A 20,981-nucleotide genomic window follows, 5' to 3' on the forward strand; every position below is an offset into this window, starting at 1 on the left:
CACTGTACAAGTGAACTCTTCAGAGTGGGGACTTATTTGTTTTAGCAGTGTATTCTGTTATATATACTGTATATTTATTTATTTTTCTTAAGGATTTAGGACAAATACTTGGATTTATGTTGTATAATATTAGTGATATTTTAATCTAAGAACAGACACATAAAGATGGTAAAACTGACTGCAATTGCACCTACCTCTTTGTAAGTGTATTCATGATAATTAACCATGTAAATTCATATGGGCATGAAAAACAAGGGCAGCCAAGAACATTGCTAATGTCTATGACCTTGTTTATGTAGATGAAGCAATTAGGAGCAGAATCTTATTCATATTAAATAAATCTTTGATTATTCTTGAGACTGGCTTAGCTTTCTTCAAAACAAAATTATATTACTGTATGTAAAAAAAGATAGACATCAAATAAAAAAGCAATTTATGAAAAGTTAAAAAAAAAAAAGAAAAAGAAAGAATATGACAACAAGGAGATGGTTTTTTTTAGTGAATGTTGTTTTCCCCAATAGGTGAGTAGGCGCCTAAACCTACAAAAGATTATAGAAGAGAACAAGACTGATGACAAGCATGATTACAAAACATGTTATTGTCATGAGTTCATGTGACAAGCTTCATACAGGAGTGCAGGATCTCAAGGCCGTGTAGTTCTCGAAGTTTGCTCATATGTCTGGAAATGAAGACAAAAGACAGACACAGTGAGAGTGTGTTTAGTGAGTTAGCATTCAACTGAAACCACATTTGTGTGAATATGTGAGCTTGGGAACCAAAGATCAGCATGCAATCACAGCAGAACACTGAAGCCTGGAGGTCCAGTAAAAGTCTTCCTGGGAACAAAACGAAATGTTTGTTGCTGCCATCTTCCATTATATCTTCAATCCATACTACAACACAACAATTACACTCTCATAATCAGAGTTACCACAGTAGAGTATATGGAAGATGGCCTACAGCAGCAAAACATCATTGTTCAGTTAGCATGTGATCAGGTTTTATTTAACTCAACTTGGAGTGTAGAAATAAAAGCATATTCACACACACATTTTACCCTGCAGTACAAAATTAAAACCCTTTCCAAAAAAAACCCAAAAGGAAATACTGAACTTAAGGTAGGGGAAGATATTGTAAACTTGTAGGTAATGTTTAGTGGAGCTCACACATATGTAATTTTACAGGCCTCCAAAATCCCAGGTGTTGCCAAATAAATATCTGAATATTCATTCACATGAAATAAGTTGAATGAGTCAGTTATCAGATTAGCTGATCAACAGAAAATTAATCAGCAGCTATTTTAACTAGTGATTATTCATTTTAATCATTTCTGCATCTCAAATGTGAGGATCTGCTGCTTGTCTCCGTTATTATCACGTTTACAGTGATCAACCATTTGTATGGATCAAACAGCTCGGGACAGAATCATTCCTACACAAATGCTTTATAAATAATTTGCTTATAGTAATCAAGTAGTCTGCTTACAGTGTTCATTTATGGTCATTTCATACATGAAAAAATATGAAAAAAGAATTTAAAACTGTTGTAGCCTGCTACTGAAAAGCTGTCATATGCTTAGGCTCTCCTCTAACTTGTTTGTACAAGGTTTTTGGATTACCACAGTGTGTAACAACCGTCCCTGCCTGCTCTCCCAACATAAGTTCACAATGTGTGTGTGTGTGTGTGTGTGTGTGTGTGTGTGTGTGTGTGTGTGTGTGTGTGTGTGTGTGTGTGTGTACATGTGCTTGCTGTGCACACTCGCGCTCGAAGGGATATCTTCCTCTACTCACACCTAGACTGCAGGGGGCACAATTCTGAAAATGCATTCAGTGCAATGAAAACATGGTTTAGTCTGCTGCGCTATCAGTCTATCTGTCATGATTAAGCAGTAAACCAACATCAAATTTTAAGAACGAGTGGTAATGTTATAGCTATCACCATGCATTAGAATAGCCATGCACAGAATGACTCTGCAGTTGTAATAGTGGGATATATATATATATATATATATATATATATATATATATATATATACACACAATGTTAATATACTGACTTTGAGATGCAAACTGCAAATACCAATATAATAAACAAATAATTGAATATTTCAGGCCAGCCTGTGCTAGAACTCAGACATTTGCCTTCTTTAACAAGAGCCATAACATCACATTAGCTCATTTTCAGTGTGGCATTTACTCAAATCTATCAATTCTCCTTCAGGCCACTTTCTAGAATGTAATCAGCAGCATGTGGTTTATAGAGTGAGGTGAGAGGGCACCTGGGCTCCGATCGACACAGCTTCCCCAGAGCAATTGCTGCATTTTGCTGCACAGCTGTCTTCTTTGCGTCCCCTGCAGCGTGGCGCAGCAGCAGCAGCACAATATCAGTGCCCAGCAGGTTGCTGGCTATTCCATCCAACTCAAGGCAGTGGGCCAAGCAAAGGGCTGCATTTCCTGACACCATCTCATCACAGCTGGAACCCAGCAAATGACGTAAAATAGACAGTTCTGTGTGGAACAATAAATGAATAGCAAATGGGAAAAGAACGGCACTGTTAAATATATTAACAAAACACACGTGCAATAACATGAAATCAATAGATATACTGTTCGCTGCACTCACACACATGCATATGAATGTAGACACATACACACGTACACTCGATTTGCATATTAGGTCAACCCTCAAATATTCATGGACTAATAAAGGAGCTTGTAAAAGTAATCTTAACATGTCAATCATTTCTCACTTTTATCAGACTTCAGCAGCTCCTCCCGTGCCAAGTGACTGGCAGCAGTGCACACTGTCAGAGTCTTAATGGCATACTTAGTGGTAGTCTGCTCTGTTTCCTGGGTAGGCAGACACAAAAAAAACAATGGCATTATAAAAATAGAATGTAAGTTTGTAAACTTTTACTTTACACTCAGAGGTCAAACAATGTATGAAAAAAGACTGACCAGTAGTGGAATTAGTACATACCTGAAGAATAAATACACAGTTAATTAAAGTACTGATCACATTAAGAAACATTAATATGAGTAAAGTAAGTCATACAAATCAAAGTGGGGTTTTTTTCATCAGCATGCTTTCATCATCTTTAGCTCGTGATGATAGTGAATATTTAAGGGTATACAGAATGTAGGCCTGAGCCAGGCAGTCAGAAAATCTTTTTTTTCCTTTGTTTTTTTCCTTTGTTTTTTGATTTTGTTACAACAAAGCTTGTTAATACATTGTTGATCAGCACAAGAATGCACCACACACTTATAGTGTGTTTACATCCCGTAGTTATACTGAGGTACAGTAACCTGGTTACTCTAAATCCACACATGAATGCAGCGGTTCAAAACTCAGGTTTCTCCTCAGCCCCTGACCTGATTTTGGAACCATGGTTTTCTTATTATAACTGTATTGGAGATACAAGATATGGTGTCAATCCTGAGGTCCTGTCTTTTCTTTGTGTGTGTCACAGCAGACTGATGGCGCAGAGAGAGGACAAGGCAGACAGAACACAGCTATTCCTTACAGTGCAAATCTGTCTTTAACAAAGTCAAGTCAAATATTCAGCTTCGGAGACTTCTAGTAGCTACTTTGTGGTGGTTTTTAGTTTTAGTCAGACTTTGGATGGAGTTATTTTAAATATGAGGATGCATTGCTACGTATAATGATCTCTCCTTTCATCAAGTCATTGTCAAATGCACATGTAAAAAGCGGTACTAAACCCTGGTTAATCATATACATGGCCAAGAAATGAACATTCTCCAGGAGAAATCCAGCTGGGGAAATCATGTGCTTCAAATCTCCATCTGCCACTACAGAAACTGGGTTTCTCATTTACATGACGTTTGAGAAATCAGATCAGAATAATAAACCATTTAAAGATGGTTGGGAAATAGAACATCATTCCACGACTAAGATACAAGTCCACTGATGTATTCACAGAAGTGTAGAGTATATACCTTCAGCAACCGACACATGGTCCGAACCAAATCCCCCTGAATAACATGCTGAACAGCCTCAGAGGACTGAGGGAGAATAGTGCTCAGCACACCTGTGGCTCTCTGTAGGACAACAAGAATGTTGGCATTAGAAAAGGAGATAATAGAGGATAGAGTACATTAGAAGAAGAAAGATAGATGGGAAAACAGCAGAGAAATAGGCAGGATAGCACAAGATCAAGAGACAACAGCTATGGGAGAAAGAAAGCTACAAGAGAGAAAGACAAAGAAAAACAGCTCCTTCTAGAGACAAAGAGAATGGGAGAGTGTGGTAGGAAAAATGTGTAGAATAGGAACATGAAATCAGTCAGTGTTATTGAATCTGTCTGAAGCAAGCACAGAATGTGCGTTGCGAAAATGGTGAGAGAGTTGTGCAAAAACATGTTTGAGTGAACATAAGATTACAGTGACCCTTTCAAGGACAGGATTATAAAAAAGATGAGAAGAACACGCATATGAATAGATAAAGGTTTAGAGAAAGGTCACACATGGGTGTTTGCTTTGTCTTGCCGGCGGGATATGTTGAATCCCACATTACCATTGTATACAGTAATGTCAGGGCATGATTTGAGGACACAAATAAAGTAATTTGAGTGTATGAATTACTAAAAATGGGAATTAAATTAGTATACTTTATATATAGTGTGCTTAGTGTGTAAATTAATAATTTGAGAGTACTAGTTGTAAGTGAAGGTACAAATGACAAATTTAAGTGAATTATTTATCAAAAACCTGTGCAACCATGGGACAGATAAACTCCCACATTAACATATACATCTTTCAACTGAGTATCACTGCTCTTATCAGTTGTGTTCATAGCAGCAGCAGGCAGCCATTTTCACAAAATAGGCTCTGATTAACAACACTGCATTCTGCCTACCCAGCACCAAATGGCAGACACAGAAAGTTAGTGACTAGCTGGTAGAGAAAACTGAACATCTAGCAGCTATGAAGACCCAGATATTTTCGTCAGGAGTTGGTGGAGACCAAATCCGAGCTAAGCAGCCAATGAATGAAGGAATTTCATTTTTCAGGCGGCCAGAAACACACTGCTCCCTGCCTGATATATTTTAAAGTAAAATGGTTGGTTAAAACGTTAGTCATAACAATTTTTAAAGACAATGATACTGTCAGGGTTATCAGGGCTGTGTGTCTATCAGCTTTTTGTGGTGTTACTCTGCCCCCTGGTGCCTATTACTGATTAATTCAGTTTTAAATAATTAAATTTAAATCTTATGCAGCTCTAAATCTTTTACTAGATATACATTTTATCTCATGTCTGAAGCAAAGTGACCACAATGGAACTAACTGGCATCAACAAACACATTTGGTTGCTCTTTCCACCCTCTTTCAACAAAGCTAAATGTATATAAGTCCAGGAAAAAAAACAGCATTGCAGTGGTACTTGGGGCCATAGGGAAACTATGGATTGAAGCTTTAGGACTTTGGTGTAACCATTATGAGGCATTAAAGAGAAAAGAAAATAAGTAAAGTCAAGACAAGACAAGAAAAGACAAGAGCAGAGAAAATTATTGAGGAAATACAAAAACGATGTTGACATCAGGTGACAAGGAAAATAAAGTGCCAGCCAGGCAGTGAGTGAGCACTTAAACAGAGAAAAGAGACAGATAGGTGGAAGTGCAGGACTGTGAGGGCATTGCATAGGCAGTGTGAAACTGCTATAACAGTCATTAGCACAGACAACTGCACCTGGAGCCGGGGTTTTAATGAACTGAAATGAACTGAAATGACACATGTACAGGGTCCTCTGAACATCGTAGATTGCTGTTACCTCCTTTTGGGGCATATTGCCAGTGAGCTCACAAGCTCGCAAGCCCTAGAATAGGCCCATTACTCAAGATGAATGTCTTCTATTTTCATCTAGTTACCTGAACACATTACATTTGCTTTATAGGATGTACACAATTTTGGAAAACAAACAAAAAAAAGTTTTCAGCAAGCATCTCCAATAACTGTAAAAACCTGTAACTAAGTAATCTTAAAACCTAATGGGAGTTATGATACAATTAAGCAACTAAATATTTGATGTGTTAGGAGTTCCAAGTCCTTCTAAATGAATCTTTATGCAGCCCTCCTCGGTACTATAGTGTAGAGCCAAAGTAAGGTTCACTCACAGTGGTGACTCCATTGTCACTATCCCTCAGCAGGCCCAGACAGCAGTCACAGAGTGAAACAGCATGCTCCTACAAAAAGGCAGGGATAGGAAAGTGACCAAGCCAGGTTTCATATACATGACACCTCTGAATAGTTGACATCACACATCATGGTTCACACATATGCTCCCTCTGCTTTCCAGTCCATTTGCTTTTATTATATTTTTACCAAATAATCTTATCTATTTAATTTCAGTAGTGACGAGTGCATTTTCAATCACAATTTTTAATTCTTTCAAGGTTACCAACCAAACAGAATGACAGTTCAGCTTGACCTTGACTAAGATATATTATCATCATCCATCAACTAATGCTCTGCCCAGTATTAATATAACTCCAGATAAGCCAGGAATTTTTTTGTTACAAGAGCACTCATAATATACCCAGCCAAGCGTCACCTGTCTTACCTGGATGACCAAAGAAGTCATAGTTGAAAGGTTGATGATCAACCCAAGCATGGGGTAAAGGATCTCCTTGTATTCATATGCACGGCACTGTCTCTGCAATGAAAGCCAGCAAATTCTGCACTGAATAAAATGCATAAAGTGAGTTTCAACAGTACCAAAACATTTTCATACTATCCAAAACAGACATCTGTGATGTCTAATTTTGACATCAACACTATACTGAAGTGTTTTATTCTTTGTGGCATCTGAACTCCAATGAATAACTCAATGAATAAACAATCTGCATTTTTTTGAACAGTGTCTGTAATGATACTAACAATGGCAACCAGAAAAGCCTTCCAGCATTCTGGATCATGAGCAAGTTTTTGACGGATGACGTCATCTCGAGCCAAGCAGCCAATGGCCGCTATCAGTGATGGAAGGATATGATGATTGGACTTGCTGATATTTCTCTGAAAAATGAGAAACAGATGTGAACATTTGCCCAGACAAATACACATACTGTATACAAATATCTACATATCTTACCAGTGTTGTTGTAAATGGCACAGTGACGGAGCCTGTCAACACATTCCTTAACTGAATGCAAAATCTGTAAGAAAATATGAAAACTAGCTATTGTACATGTCAGACAGATATACTGTGTAAAAAGGTGTATATGTACAAATGTTCACAATGGTTAAAGGTATTAAAGATTCCACTATTAAACAGAAGTAGCACATACTCAAGATTCTGCGCACTGTTGTAATCTTAAATTTAAATTCTTCACAGCTCAGCATGACACAGTAAGCAAATCAACAACTCTGTCAACTGAGCAGGTAAAAACTTAAAAGATAACTTTGGTAGGAACCACAAAAGAATGGGGCCACTTTCCAAAAAAATGTTGCAGGCAATAAAAGGCAGGTGGCTGTGTTCTTTGCTTCTACACACAACAGTCCAGCTGCCTTTGACTTATGACTAAAACAAATAGTTAGATATGCTCTATGCCATGTATACATGGTGTTAGATATATAAATCCAAGTGTACAAATCTATATACATCACATTCTTAAAATGTTTTACTAGGGAGAGAATTTAAAGATTTGGAATCAATTTGGAAATTGGACCAGTTGTGTATTAATTTTCACTCCACTAAAGCCCAAAATTGATCCAGTTGAGCTTCTACACTGAAGAGAAAAGAGACAAAAGACATGTTATATCTGTAGGATATAACATGTTGTTGTTGAGTAACTCTCTTTGAGCTGTATACAGAGAAAATTGATCTCCCCATTTCACTGCTTGACACCTCAACTTATTTCCTGCTGTGTTTGAGAGCCTTGGTTGTCCTTTCATGTCTGTTTTCATGAGTCACCAGAAAGGAAAGCAGGTTTAGAACGGCCCTTTGCCTTTGAGTGACATTAGCACTTGGATAGCACATGTTGATTAATTAATTAATATTTCCAATTTCTCAGGGGACCTCTCCTCATGTGGGTGGATCTTAAGGTGCCTTTAATATGTATATGGATATGATGTACAGTATGGGAAGATAATGGACCGTCATGTTGATCACATTCTAAATTCTGCAATAGAATATCTAAAAATATGTATTTCCTCCTCTAGAAATAAAACTAATCATTTTTTAAGGTGTGAGGAGTGAGTATTTTTTTGTTTGTCTGTGTATCGGTAATACTTGTTTTCTGCTGAAAAGTTCTCCAGAATGTTGACCGCTGTGTTCTCCTGCTGCTGCTTTGGCTTTGAGATGCACACCATGAGGTTCCTCACTAACCTTTAGATCCAGATTAAGCACAGAGCAAGATACAGATAGAGATAGGGAAATAGAAAAGAAAAAGAGAGAAACAGAAACAAAAAGCAAATCAACCATTCTGCAAAATGACATGTTCTTAATGAATATTATCAAGCTATCAATGAATATTTTGTACCCAGATAATACTGTACACCTTAATAATACACCTTTGGACAATAGTTCAATAATAATGCTAAAATGGAGAAACAGTATTACTCAGTCTTCCTAATTTTCTAAAAATCAAATCAGCTGCAGGCGAGATATTATTGGAAATAAAGATAATCTTTATGTCAAATATTATCAGAAAGAAAGATAATATATAAAGTGAGGTATCAAAAACACAAAAACGTGAGATACAAAATGATTTAAATATCTACTCGGGATTGGAATAAGTAAAAAAGTTTTATAAAAAATTAGTTAATTCAAATATACAGTCAGCCAACCATCTCTGTCTATATAATAAATACTTCCATTCCTGCAATGTTCGTGGGTTTGGAGGAGCAGACGGGAGTTTTTACTCCAGCTATGTTATTGCTCTCTTCAGTTGCACCGGATGACAACATAAAGAAATGTCTTACATTTGCACATTCAGGCTGTCAATGGCCAAACGTCTGCCATGTGGCATCTGCGAGTACAAACATAGTAATGCCAGGCATTCTGTCCGTACTGCAACATGCTCTGATGTTATCAAGTGAACAGATGCCTGTCTGGTGACTGGGCATGTCATCAACATCTTCTGGTTTTCATCTGAAACCAAAAGAAAAACAGGGTATGTATTATGTTCCAAAAACCTACAACAGCAAGAACAACAACTTACACTGTAAGTACAATTACATGAACATTAAGTTGCTATACTGAAGATATGCTTTGTTGTTTATATGGTATTAACATACACACATTGTGAATAGCTGTGTAAACAAATTATCACAGTTGGCACAAATAGCTGATGAGCTGAAGCCCAAATAACCTGTGTGATTCAGAAACAAATAAAGACATGACAAAATAGAGGGCTTAAGTGTCACACTGACATGCTGTGCGGTAATGACACAATGCCATAATAGAGGATTATATTACTATTTAAATTATTTAATTCTTTCCTCTATATTCTGCTAATTCTTTGAGACCCAATTGTTACAGAGACAAAGACAAAAAATGAAGTCTAACTCAATGATTTACATACCATTTCCACAACAAATAACCCTCCATAGTTTTAGAACAGACACACATAACTCCTGGCTGTCTGGATCCTTTGTTTTCTGCACCAGGCAACTGTGGAGAAAATAAACTCAATGATCTTAGGTCAGTTCTCCTCTAATTGACATGATACAAATCAAACTGAAATATTACTGTCACATAATGACAATGCCATTTACACAAAAGTATGCCTGTGACACATACACATGTAACACATAACAAATGACAATATAAACTTTACGGTCACATTTAATTAATAATACAGTGACTAATTCAGGATGCCAGATCATTTCACATGGATATTATGCAATCTTGCTTCAGCAGAACGGTCCTGCTTTTAGGTACCAAAAGGCACTCTCTCATCAAAATGTATTGAAGGAACAAGTTTATTTTAGGTCAGCCATATAACACAATGAAAGTGCAATATGTATGAAAAACTGTTTTGTGAGCATTAAGGTGTACTTGCACCTATACTACTGTTGGACATTGCAAAGCACTTTGCCCGCCCATTTACATAGGTAACTTATGTAACATAGCCACTTGGCCATCAGTCACATGTCCCCTGAGAAGTCATCTATTTTCCCACTAAGGTATTTGCAAATGACATGTCACTATTGTCTCTGCTGTGAAGAAGCGAATACCACGATCAGCCACAACCACTAAAACCACTTGTCTAATATTGTGCAGATCCCCCTCATGCCGCCAAAGCAGGTCTGACCCATTAAGGCATGGACTCCAGAAGACCTCAGGCCAAGTCAACACCTTGAACTATTTGACATGTTCCTCAAACTACTCCTGAACAAGTTTTGCAGTGCCACTGCCATCAGGGAATACCGTTGCCATGAGGGGGTTTACTTGGTCTGCCACAATGTTTAGGTAGGTGGTACGTGTCAAATTAATATCCACATGAAAGGCTCACAGCAGTATCATTATTGGCTATTTTCATCAAGCTCAGACTGCAATTTCTTTGTACTTTCTACCTTCTGGACACTGAACTTGAATAATGACAGTGTTTTCAATGGACAACATGGAAAGTATGTCACAAGTTATATGTAATAATAGCCTTACTGATCTGACATGAGGGAGTCATAATTTGTATCTTCTACGAAACACCTCCTCTTTCTGGGACAAAACATAGTGCCTTTGCTCATTTCAGCACTGATCTCAATCTCCAGTGTGATCACCTTTTCCTCTTTTGATTATCAAACAAGCAACCAGAGAGAGAGAGAGGGCGGAGAATAATCTCTAGTTTAGGCCATCATTGTCTCTGTATGCCCCCGTCTCTGGGTCCATCTGTCAAAGCTCCTCTGAGGGCGTGACAGCTGCCTTTTTTCTTTGGTGTCCTTACCTCCTCACCAAATCATTACTGTTGATGATACTAAAGCCATTGTTCAGTCTGAAAAGGGTCTGGCCTGTACCTGTTAGACGAGAACAACAGAGAGTGTAAGAAGAGAGAAAAGTATATATCATCACCAGCTAGCCTCAAGGCTTTAGAGAAACACAACACTTGTCTTTTTTAGTTTAGCTTGCCTTGTTCACTGGTTTACATCAAGGGCAAGAGAGAAAAGAATAAATAAATATGCTAAAAGATTAAGGTACAGTGAGGAATGGTCTATTTTCCAATAACAATGAATTGGGGTATACAGAAAGTAGAGCAGAGCAGTGAGGGAGTACTTTTAGGGGCAGATGCTTGTAATGTCAGCCCCGCTGAGATCCTTTCAGTCGTGAGTTATGTAAGTTTTGCCCTTTTCAATTGAATGGCACCGTGAGACAGGCATTATATCATTTGACATTACACTTGTATTCATCTAAATGAAGATAAAAGAGCAACTGGATAAGAAGGTTTGCCATTCTGCAAGGATAGCCAGTTCAAGAAATATGGTGTATTACAAACAGTGATACAAAACAAAAACAGAGAGTTAGCATTACACTATGATGTAAGTTTTTTATAACTTTATGGTTTGCTGAGTGACAAGCTTCAAGATTCACTCCATCAATTCCATCAGACTCGGCTGTGTGGTCAAAGTACCTGAAGTTATACATGGCCTGTATGAGGGGAGCAGTGGGATGGAGCATGTCAGAACTACTTCATTACAGCTTCTTTCTGAAGAAGCTGTAATGAAAATAACAAACTAAATACTCCTGAGAGGGCCTTTGACCTTTATGAATTGTACTTTTAAGCTGTTTTACAAAAAGCTGCAACTCCTGCCTTAGTCAATAGCTAAAAAAGAGTTATATAAGCACTGTGGAGTTTCAAAGTCATTTATTGGGTCAAAAACATTCAAAAAGTATCAGCAGTTGACAGAGGAGGGTTGCCTGTCTACAATGGCCTGTTCTCAAACAGTACAGGACTTGGTAAACAAATATCAATTACTTTTCAACCTGATGTCATCATTATCAGATAGGTGCATGCGGTGAAATATTTCATGCCTAACAAATGTCCCGCTTTGGTAGCACAAGATCACAATTCTTTTCCTGTCCAGGGAAGAAATTTTGATGTAAGGGCATGTTCCTGTCTAGTCTGTTTGGTTTGATTCATCTGAAACCTTGAGCAACAAGCACTGTGCCAGAACCAAGCTAAAGCAATTCCATAAGATTTGTCTTCTGAAATCAATTCCCCCATTAGGGTGCCGTATGGGATTTGTTCTTTTCTTAACAGGTGTAGCATACACTAATACCTTTTTTCAAATAAGTTTTATGAGCTCTTTTTTTCTTGATCAGGGACATTGCTAGAAATTCTGGGTCTCCTGACAACAGCTCACTCTTGCCCTGAAAGTTATATCAGCATTGATAATCCCTGGCATGTTCCAGGACCCTTGTCCATCTAGAGGAATTCAGACTAGGCTGTCATAAATCTACAGAGCAAATGGACAGGTACCACCATGCACTAGCTACCTACTCTAAATCTGACAAGGATGAGTGCAGATATGCCACTGAGGTTATGAAATGGACACCTGCTATCATAGATGTTTCATTTAATTGCACGCAAGACAGCTCCAGAGGGCTTAATACTGTTTCCTGTCATCCCACAATAACGTTCCCTTCTACTTGCTACTTGCTCTCGACACCAAATGCAGCTAATAATACGCTAGTACAGTATCTTAATATTAGCCATTTTTTTTCAAATATTCACAACAACATTACTTAGCTAATAGAATAGCTGTAATTTAGAATAGTCCAGAATAGCAGTTCAGCAACCAAATTAGATCAGCAAATACACCAATCAGCCACAACATTACATCACCCAGTTACAGGTTTTAATGTTGTGGCTGAATGGTGTGTGTGTGTGTGTGTGTGTGTGTGTGTATATATATATATATATATATACATATACACACACACATATGCATATATACATACACACACATATTTATAGGCCACGGGAATGTCTAATTCTGCTAACTAAAGTAGTAAACAACTTTCTTGCAACTGTCTAAGTGTCATTTTATAGTGTTACATAGTGTAACAATATATATACCTGTCCTTTGCACGGTGGATCACCACGCAGCATTGAGGATTTGCTCTTTTAGTGTGGCTTCATAATTAATATTGGAGCATGAAGAGAAAAAGAAAAAAAGACAAGAAATAATTCATTTTTGCAGCTGGGCTTCACCTGATGCCATGCCCAGGATGTCTGCTGTAAGTACGTAAGTACTGCATTACCTCTCTTTCTCTCCTTCTACTCTTCTTAACCACCCTGGCCTGAAGACTGGTCTTTTGCAATCATTTTAGCCATAAAACTGGGGAATAGGTGGACCAGTGAAGCAGGTTATAGAGGAGACAGTGGGCACAAAGAGATCAGAGGAGAAAGATAATTATGTGAAGCTTCTCCCAGAGGAACACTCACAGTCAGTAACTGCTTGTAAAAGAATCTCCAGTCCTCTGCTGTAGAAGAAGGGCGGCTGGCCGGGCCTTGACAGTTTCTCCAGCAGCTGTGGCACTGTTGTGGCCTTCCCCTCTCCTTTGTCAAACTCTCGCCTTGCATTCATCTCCTGAGACTCCTTCTCCTCTTCCAAATCTACCTGGGTCAGGTATTCTGCATGGAGAAAGCAAAAGAGACAAAAGAAGAAAAAAGCAGGACGACTTGACAGAAAGTTATTCCCCAGCAGTAACTGTAGTTGTACTGTCAGATAAAAGTGAACTGAAAGTCTCCTATAGCGCAACACCCACCCTGAAATGACCACTCCACCCTCCTTTAGCCATAAACATGCATTTAGATAGAAGTCAGTCTGTATTCTGTATTATACTTTAAGTAGGTATGTATTACAAATGTAATGCTACACCACCTATATTAATAGCTTACATATGTAAAAAGCAAAGAGACTGCAAAATGCTCTAGATATTTGTGATAGCTACAAAGTAAAAGAAGGTTAGGTTCTGACCAAATATTTAGCCCAATTTGTAAAGAGCACCAATTCAGAGTTTTTAGCTGGATGATATAATACTAAACATAATTACACTGGGAAGAAAAAAAAAGGTTTTTTTTTGACTGGGCAACAGCATGGTGACATTCAGCTTTGTATTAGGTTGTCATGAAAGCTTTGCAATTAAATGGGCTGCCGTTAGTGAGGCCATATCACTGACAAACAACTCAATGACAATGGAGAGCCTCTATATACATTTGATGGGCTTCAGTCTAACTTTAATCTGGGGCACATACGGGAAGACCATTCTCAACAATGTACTGTATAAATGATTTCACAGAATAGTAGTTTTAGTGTTGTCATGTAGACAGGTAAAAACAGAGTTTTTGGCTTTGGACGGCAGTGTTGTTAGCCTACGAAACCAGTAAAACATGTTTTCAGGATTCTGATTGGCCAACATGGCTTTACAGTTAGGCCTATATCACTGCCCGTTGGTTTGTTATGCTCTTGACAGCACTTGACATCATGTTTTTGTGTTTTCATGTAGATGGAGATTTTTTTTAAGAAAGAGGGAGTAAAAACCCTGTTTTAATAAATACCCATGTACACGTGGACTAACCCTGAATAACAAGGAAAATTTATTCCAATAAAAATTAAACAAAACATTGAGGCATACTAAAACTTAAAACGGTGTGATATAATGCATGGCCAATGAGGGTAATTCTCACACAACCACTTAAATACGTCAAAGTTTTTCTAACCTAACCCCTGAAAAACCTTATTTTCTTTACCTTTTACCATCCTCTCCTTCCCAGGTTCAATTTCCACTATCTTTTCAAAGCAGTGTCTGGACTGAAAAAGAGAAAAATTTGCTTTATCACTGGTTATATGATGTGCTTTTCTGCTCTCTTCTAGACCCATGGAAATCAACATGATCCTCGCAACTCCAAAAACCTACAGTATCTCAGCACAACAGTGTGGTACATAGAAAACTATGATACACTATGCAATAATTGTATCAATTTAATATTTTTACCAAATAAAATAATTTTAAATATAAGCCTATTTTCCAATGAATGCATTGAAATACCTATAAAAACAGATTTGAGATTTTAATGAGACTAGGACTGCTTATATCCAACATGCTTATACTTACTTCAGAATTCTTATTAACTCTATTGTCTATTCCAGAAATACAACTTTCATAATGTAGATATATCTCTGCTATAGTTAGATGCGAAGCCAAGTGTAGTTATCTGTATATGAGAGCAATGTGTAAAAAAACAGGTGTTTTTAGATATAAGAGATAATTATACTCACCTCATTATATTTCTTCAGTTGCAGATATGCTCTGCCCATGTGTACGTAAGCCTTTATGCACCTCTCATTACACTAAAAGAGAGAAAATTATAATGGGGGTGTATTAGTTAAAACACTTCATGAGCAACACATCTTCATAATTGTCATTTAATGTTTCTGCATTGATTACACTGGCACGGTAAGAAAGAAATATTCAATCTGAATTTCACAGACGCACTACACTGTAGAAAGCTTGGTATGTGTTATAGTGAAATAATTACAGAAAATCAATTGAACTGTTTCTTTATAGAGCATATCAAAATTTGAAATTAGAAGTAAGTCATAAACAATATTCATTTTTATGCCTTTGAAAAGAAAGAACATTTTCGCACTGCTGATTACCTGTATCCTGCACCTAATACTGTTTGTTTGAGTGCAGAACAGGACAAAGCATAGCCCACTGTTAACCCGTCCAACCCATTTTCCTACCACACATGTTGTATCTCATCTGAGCTCCCAGTTTCACAAAGAACAATGCCTCAGATGACACTATGACAAATGAGGCAGCAACTGACTGACCCAGGTTCTCAGCCAGGCCTTACCTTAAGGGCCCATTCACAGTCATTGATGGCCTCCTTGAACTTTCCCAGCTTGATGTACGCCTAAATAGATTTAAGTATTGGACAGTAACTGGTAACTGAGCATAAAGAGACAATTTGCATTGTTTTTGTAATTAACATACCACAGAGCAGACTTTCAAGATGCTGTGTCTTTGGAAAGGAACCTATTGACTGTAAAATTAACTTTACTGCTCGTTCCCATAATCGTATTGAAATTACAATCTATAGATGGCAACCCTCAGGCTGCCTTTAAATTTTGTGAAACCAAAATTTTCTTCATTGCATTGTGGTGATAAGCACACACACAGAAGTAGCTTCTTTTCTAAGGAACAAAGAATTATTTGTCACTTTTGCCTTAAATCCTAGAGAGTGGGATCAACTAATGAGATTTAATTAAAAAAACTTTTCCCACAAAAACAATTTGTATTTTATTGTAAAACTTTTAAAATATGAAAAACATATGTTGAAGATATTCACTTGTGCTCGGTTGGTGTACAATGGCTGCATGTCCCGTAGTTCAGTCAAACCATCACTGTAATACTTCACAGCAGTTTCATAGTCTTCTTGAGTATAAGCTTCATTCCCCTTGTCTTTGAGCGCTGCAGTGACACAAACAGTAAAACATTTAAAAAGGACTTGTCGCGAGCCCAACACAGCACAAATTACAGCAAACTATTCACCTTCAACAACATCTTTAAGAAACAGAAAATAACTTACCAGTTGCCTTTTTCTCTTTAGCAATCCGTTTTTCTCTCCTGTCTTCAGCATCTCTCTCCATAATCTTGATGAAAGTCTCTGGTAAAAAAAAAAAAAAAGTTTTTTCATTTAAAAGAATTTTAAGCATGAGTCCTAGAACAGAAAAGCAGGGAATTGTAAAGAAATTTGTCATTAGGCAATATTTCACATTCGTCTGAATTTTAAGTTCTCCCTTGTGAGAGTTTTGTCACACATTTTAAATGAGCGCAATCCAATCATGAATTTACCAATCTAATCAAAATTAAGGTTACAAATGCAGTTTTTAAGCTAGGTTTTGAAAGTATTCGTTGGGGACTATAGACAGCCCCACAGGGTACCTTCTGCATGACTGTTAATGCTAAAATGTTATCCCAAAGACTATTATTGCTCTAAATCCAATGTAATAAATATCAATTGGAGGTAATTTAAAAACGATTTCACTGTCACATCAGCCTCAGGCACAGAATTACTTTTTCTTCCTCACTTTGTGAAGTATGTGTATGATGTGTTAACTCTAACATTAGTGGTTTCACTCACATAGTTGAGAAAACTTCGCACATCTGCAGCTTTACTGTCATTGATGAGATTTACTTCAGGAAGAATTTAAAAGAAGTGTTGACTTGATGAAAACTTCTTTTGTATGGAATACCACATTCAAGGTGCTGGGTCAAAAAGGATGTGTATACGAGAAAATTAAAAAAAAAAAAAAAGTAAACTCCACCTTTTAAGATCACCACAGCAACTTCTAAGTACATATATGTACTATAAAATAGCCTTGAGCTGGTTCCTACTTGCGTGGCTTCTACAACATTGTCCAGTGTTTGACCACATAAGTATTTCTATGATGGTTTACCTTGGCGTTCTGAACAATAAATACTACAAGTCTCCTATCCATTAAGCATTGTAAGAGGCATCTAGACAAACGAACCAACAAAAACATACCACTCATTTTCAATCATTCATATCCTCTATCTAATCCATAGCAGTGCACTCCTCACCATGACATACTGGCAGTTTGATAAGAAAGTGAAAAGTACACTTCACACTCCAAACAAACTACTGCCAAATAAATTAACAAAAATGGCACAGAATGACAGGCAGTGGCAGATAGCGCAAAACATGGTCAGGCCGCACGTAAATGTTAAGGACGCACCTTACACCGCATCTCTCTTCCTACTAGACCACATGGTGAGTCACCAACCTGCCAAACAGGCGCAGTTGATTACAAAACTTCAATGTCATGTCCGCAGTAAACTTCAATACGGTAACATGAAAATAGGCCCACATGTTATTAGAAATTGGATCCCTACGCTAATCCTATGTAGCACAGTAATGGTAGACTAAAAATAAACCTCTTTGCCCTGAACAGAATCCGCAACAAGTTATACGAATGGATTGTTAAAAAAGGCTGACTGACGTAAGCCAGGACATGGTGCCTCATAGTCAAGGTTGTTGATATTCACACCGGCTGCTCAAACCCCAAGTGAAACACAGTCCATTTTTTTACAGGTATGTTTTTTCAGGCAGGCCACTTTCCAGGCCAGTTTTTGACTATTATTGTTGCTCACCTGGACTTCTGGAATTCTGTGGACTCTGTAGAAAGGGGGAAAAAAAACAATTAGAAAAATGTTAAGAAAAAAGTACCTTCCTAATCATTACTTACTGTACCATGTCCTTCTTACAGGACAAGCAGGGACAAAGTAGAAAACAGAGGAAGTTGTTTCTTTATACAGTATGTGCTTGAGGGACAGAGACAGCAAGAGACAGAAAAAGAAACAGACAGACAAACAGAAAGAAAGAGGTACAGACAGAGTGAGAAAGACTGAGACAGAGAGCAACAACAGGCATGCAACTGTTTGAGGTTGACTTTGTGTGCATGTCTTACAAAGCAAGGCTGAAGTGATGGATTCGTGTTGATTGTACTCTTGCTGACTTTTGTCCTGCAGGGTTCATCCAAGGCAGCAATGTAGCAGTCAGCTTCTTCCATCGCTTTTTGCTGGACTTCGACATCAGAAGACTTTAGATCCATCACTAGCTCACCTGAAAAGAATTAGTGATTTATTTTACTGTTAGAGCCTTCAACCCAAGTTCAATATCTATGATACACATATATAATCACATCTGTTGTAAAATGTTCATTCTATATGCTTTTTGTACCAACTTTGTTTATTGTGACCTGGTTAAAGTTTCATATAGGGCTGTAACTAACAACTATTTTCATTATCGATTAATCTGTCAGTTATTTTCTTGATTAATCGATTAATTGTTTAGTCTAGAGGACGTCAAAAAATAGCGAAAAAATGTATTTCATAATTTACCACATTCCAAGGTGATGTCTTTAAATGTCTTTTTTTTGTTAAACCGTTAGTCCAAAACCCAAATGTATTCAGTTTATATCATGTATGATAAAGAAAAGAATTCCACATTTAATAAGGTGGAACAAGAAAATATTTTGGCTTGAAAAATGACTAAAGCGATTAATCAACTATCAAAATAGTTGTTGATTCATTTTCTGTTCGATTCACTGACTAATCATTGCAGCTCTTCATACATATTTTGTATATTGTAACCTATTTGCATATAGTTTATACTTTATGTTACAATGTACAAACTACCATATCCAATTAATGGTAGTAATTTCCAGCAATTTCATGAAAATGGACATCATAAACATCAAAATAGCTCTTCCCCAACTGTATGGTTAGAAGGTAAATTTACAATGTATGTATTGGCCATTCGCTTTATTAAAGAAAAACAACGGACTTTCTTAACAACAGTAATAATTTGAGTGAGTTGATAACTGACATACCTGACAGATGTGACCTGACTATAAAGTTAATAATGTCACTAATGTTAATAATTTAGCGTTAACTTATGTGGCAGGTAACACAGTCGATCCTTCATCTGCCTGTTCGACCAACGCTAGCTTACCAACAAGGTTCACAGTTATATTACTCACTTATTTTGTCAACATTCTTCAAAAAACTCTCCAAGTCTTCAAGTTTCTCCGTCATGCTTTTGCCCTTCCAAGCCTGCTTTTTTGATTTAATAAGCTAGGTGGCTCTATTCAATGTTAGCTAACCAGGAGTTAGCTAAGAAGTATCAGCGTTGAGTTACCATAGTGACGCGATGCCTTCAGGACCGCTCGTAAGCTCCTGAACCAAAGGTGATTGTGCACACAGCTGCAGTTATGTGGAAGTGCTCCGTAGAAGACGATAATGGAAAAATAGCTGAAGTCAGTGGACTTGCTTCTTACCTACTCAGGGTTTGCACATGCAGAACAGAGACTAACGAATGAAACTGGTATTTTAATTAAAAACCTGTTATAAGAAATATCTTCAGCATCTGTATCCACTTCTCATTGTCATTTATTCTAACTGCTCACTGCTACCTGTTTCCTAAACATCATGTAGTGCTATCAACACGATGCCTAGGTGCATCGTGTCACAGAAGTCTACGCCTGTCTTTCTGTGTCTGCAGAATTAAAGCACTTGAAGGCAGCACTGCTCACACTGGATTTTGGATGTTCATATCTTTGCCTCAATCCAAAACCACACAGCTTTCGAATTAATTTTTTTTATGAATCAATATGTAGATCTCCTCATCACTTCAAAGAACATGCTTTTGGTGTGACTTTAGATAGAAGCGCACCCTACACCTTGAACTACCTCCTTACTTTTTCCCAGCAATAGACCAGCACTGCCTCCCTGTGGTTAAAGACACAAAAAAGACACAGCTATGCAAACACAAAAAACAGCTGATTCTCATTATATAATACATGTACATTCAATGTTGCCATAACTTAAGGAAGGAGAAAGAGGTGAATTATCAATCTAAAAAATGTTAATTTATACAGTTGGTTAACTATGACTTTTACATAGCCACAAAATGAAAAGAGGAAGAAGAAAGCACAGGCTTTGATAAGCCTCATCAGCTTAACAGTGCAACACGGATTCTGTGAATGGATATTCAATTCTTTGCTTATTTTTTCATTGAGTCCACCCTTTTAGTGTTAAAAAACAGGTGCAGTAACTTCCTATGGTAACTCTTCATTCTGCACCTTTATTGAATGAATTATTAATAGCAAAATTCAAGTAAAATTAAAGCAATAAAGGAGGGGTCTATTTGACAAACATGAAATAGATTTTATCAATTCAAACTGTTTTAAAAGCTAAGTTTATTTGTTAATTTGTGCAATATGAGCAGTAAGAAAACCATTCTGACACAGGCACATGAGTAGATAGACATTATTTATATTACATATGTAGTAATCAGTAGAACTTTGAAAATACTAGAACTACAGGATCTGCCTTAAGACTAAGACTCATGGGCAAAGGCATTCTTGTACATAAAAGTGGTAATTTCACCCTCCAGCCAGTGGCATTTGTCAGAAATTGCTGGTGTCAACAAG

The 20,981-nt window shown here is 37.3% G+C and overlaps 1 protein-coding gene across 3 annotated transcripts; it reads right to left on the reverse strand.

Moving 5' to 3' along the window:
- Positions 1 to 581: 581 nt before the first annotated feature.
- ttc12 (tetratricopeptide repeat domain 12) lies at positions 582 to 19,668 on the reverse strand. Of its 3 annotated transcripts, XM_040131388.1 has the most exons (21): positions 19,530 to 19,668; positions 18,456 to 18,610; positions 18,139 to 18,163; positions 16,553 to 16,630; positions 16,313 to 16,434; positions 15,818 to 15,877; positions 15,237 to 15,308; positions 14,708 to 14,768; positions 13,400 to 13,588; positions 10,901 to 10,970; positions 9,539 to 9,627; positions 8,937 to 9,105; positions 8,245 to 8,340; positions 7,105 to 7,168; positions 6,894 to 7,028; positions 6,577 to 6,669; positions 6,131 to 6,199; positions 3,957 to 4,058; positions 2,750 to 2,849; positions 2,279 to 2,507; positions 582 to 679 (listed from the first exon to the last, which is right to left on the reverse strand). In XM_040131388.1, exons 1-21 carry the CDS (start codon positions 19,582 to 19,584, stop codon positions 610 to 612), a joined length of 2,103 nt encoding a protein of 700 aa, XP_039987322.1. In that variant the 5' UTR covers positions 19,585 to 19,668; the 3' UTR covers positions 582 to 609. The 3 variants fall into 3 exon arrangements, with proteins under 3 accessions (XP_039987322.1, XP_039987323.1, XP_039987324.1); XM_040131389.1 differs by lacking the exon at positions 8,245 to 8,340; XM_040131390.1 differs by lacking the exons at positions 18,139 to 18,163; positions 18,456 to 18,610; positions 19,530 to 19,668 and adding an exon at positions 17,724 to 17,749.
- Positions 19,669 to 20,981: the final 1,313 nt, after the last annotated feature.

This window comes from Xiphias gladius, chromosome 7 (assembly GCF_016859285.1).
Source record: "Xiphias gladius isolate SHS-SW01 ecotype Sanya breed wild chromosome 7, ASM1685928v1, whole genome shotgun sequence".
In the NCBI taxonomy this organism is placed as follows: Eukaryota; Metazoa; Chordata; class Actinopteri; order Istiophoriformes; family Xiphiidae; genus Xiphias; species Xiphias gladius.

Excerpts from the sequence above, each read along its gene's own strand:
- ttc12 (XM_040131388.1), bottom strand. The coding sequence starts at position 19,584 with ATGACGGAGAAACTTGAAGACTTGGAGAGTTTTTTGAAGAATGTTGAC. Across the intron at positions 15,878-16,312 it reads TGTACACCAACCGAGCACAA|GCGTACATCAAGCTGGGAAA; the intron begins GTGAATATCTTC and ends AAATCTATTTAG. Across the intron at positions 8,341-8,936 it reads GACAGCCTGAATGTGCAAAT|GTTAGTGAGGAACCTCATGG; the intron begins GTAAGACATTTC and ends CTGGATCTAAAG.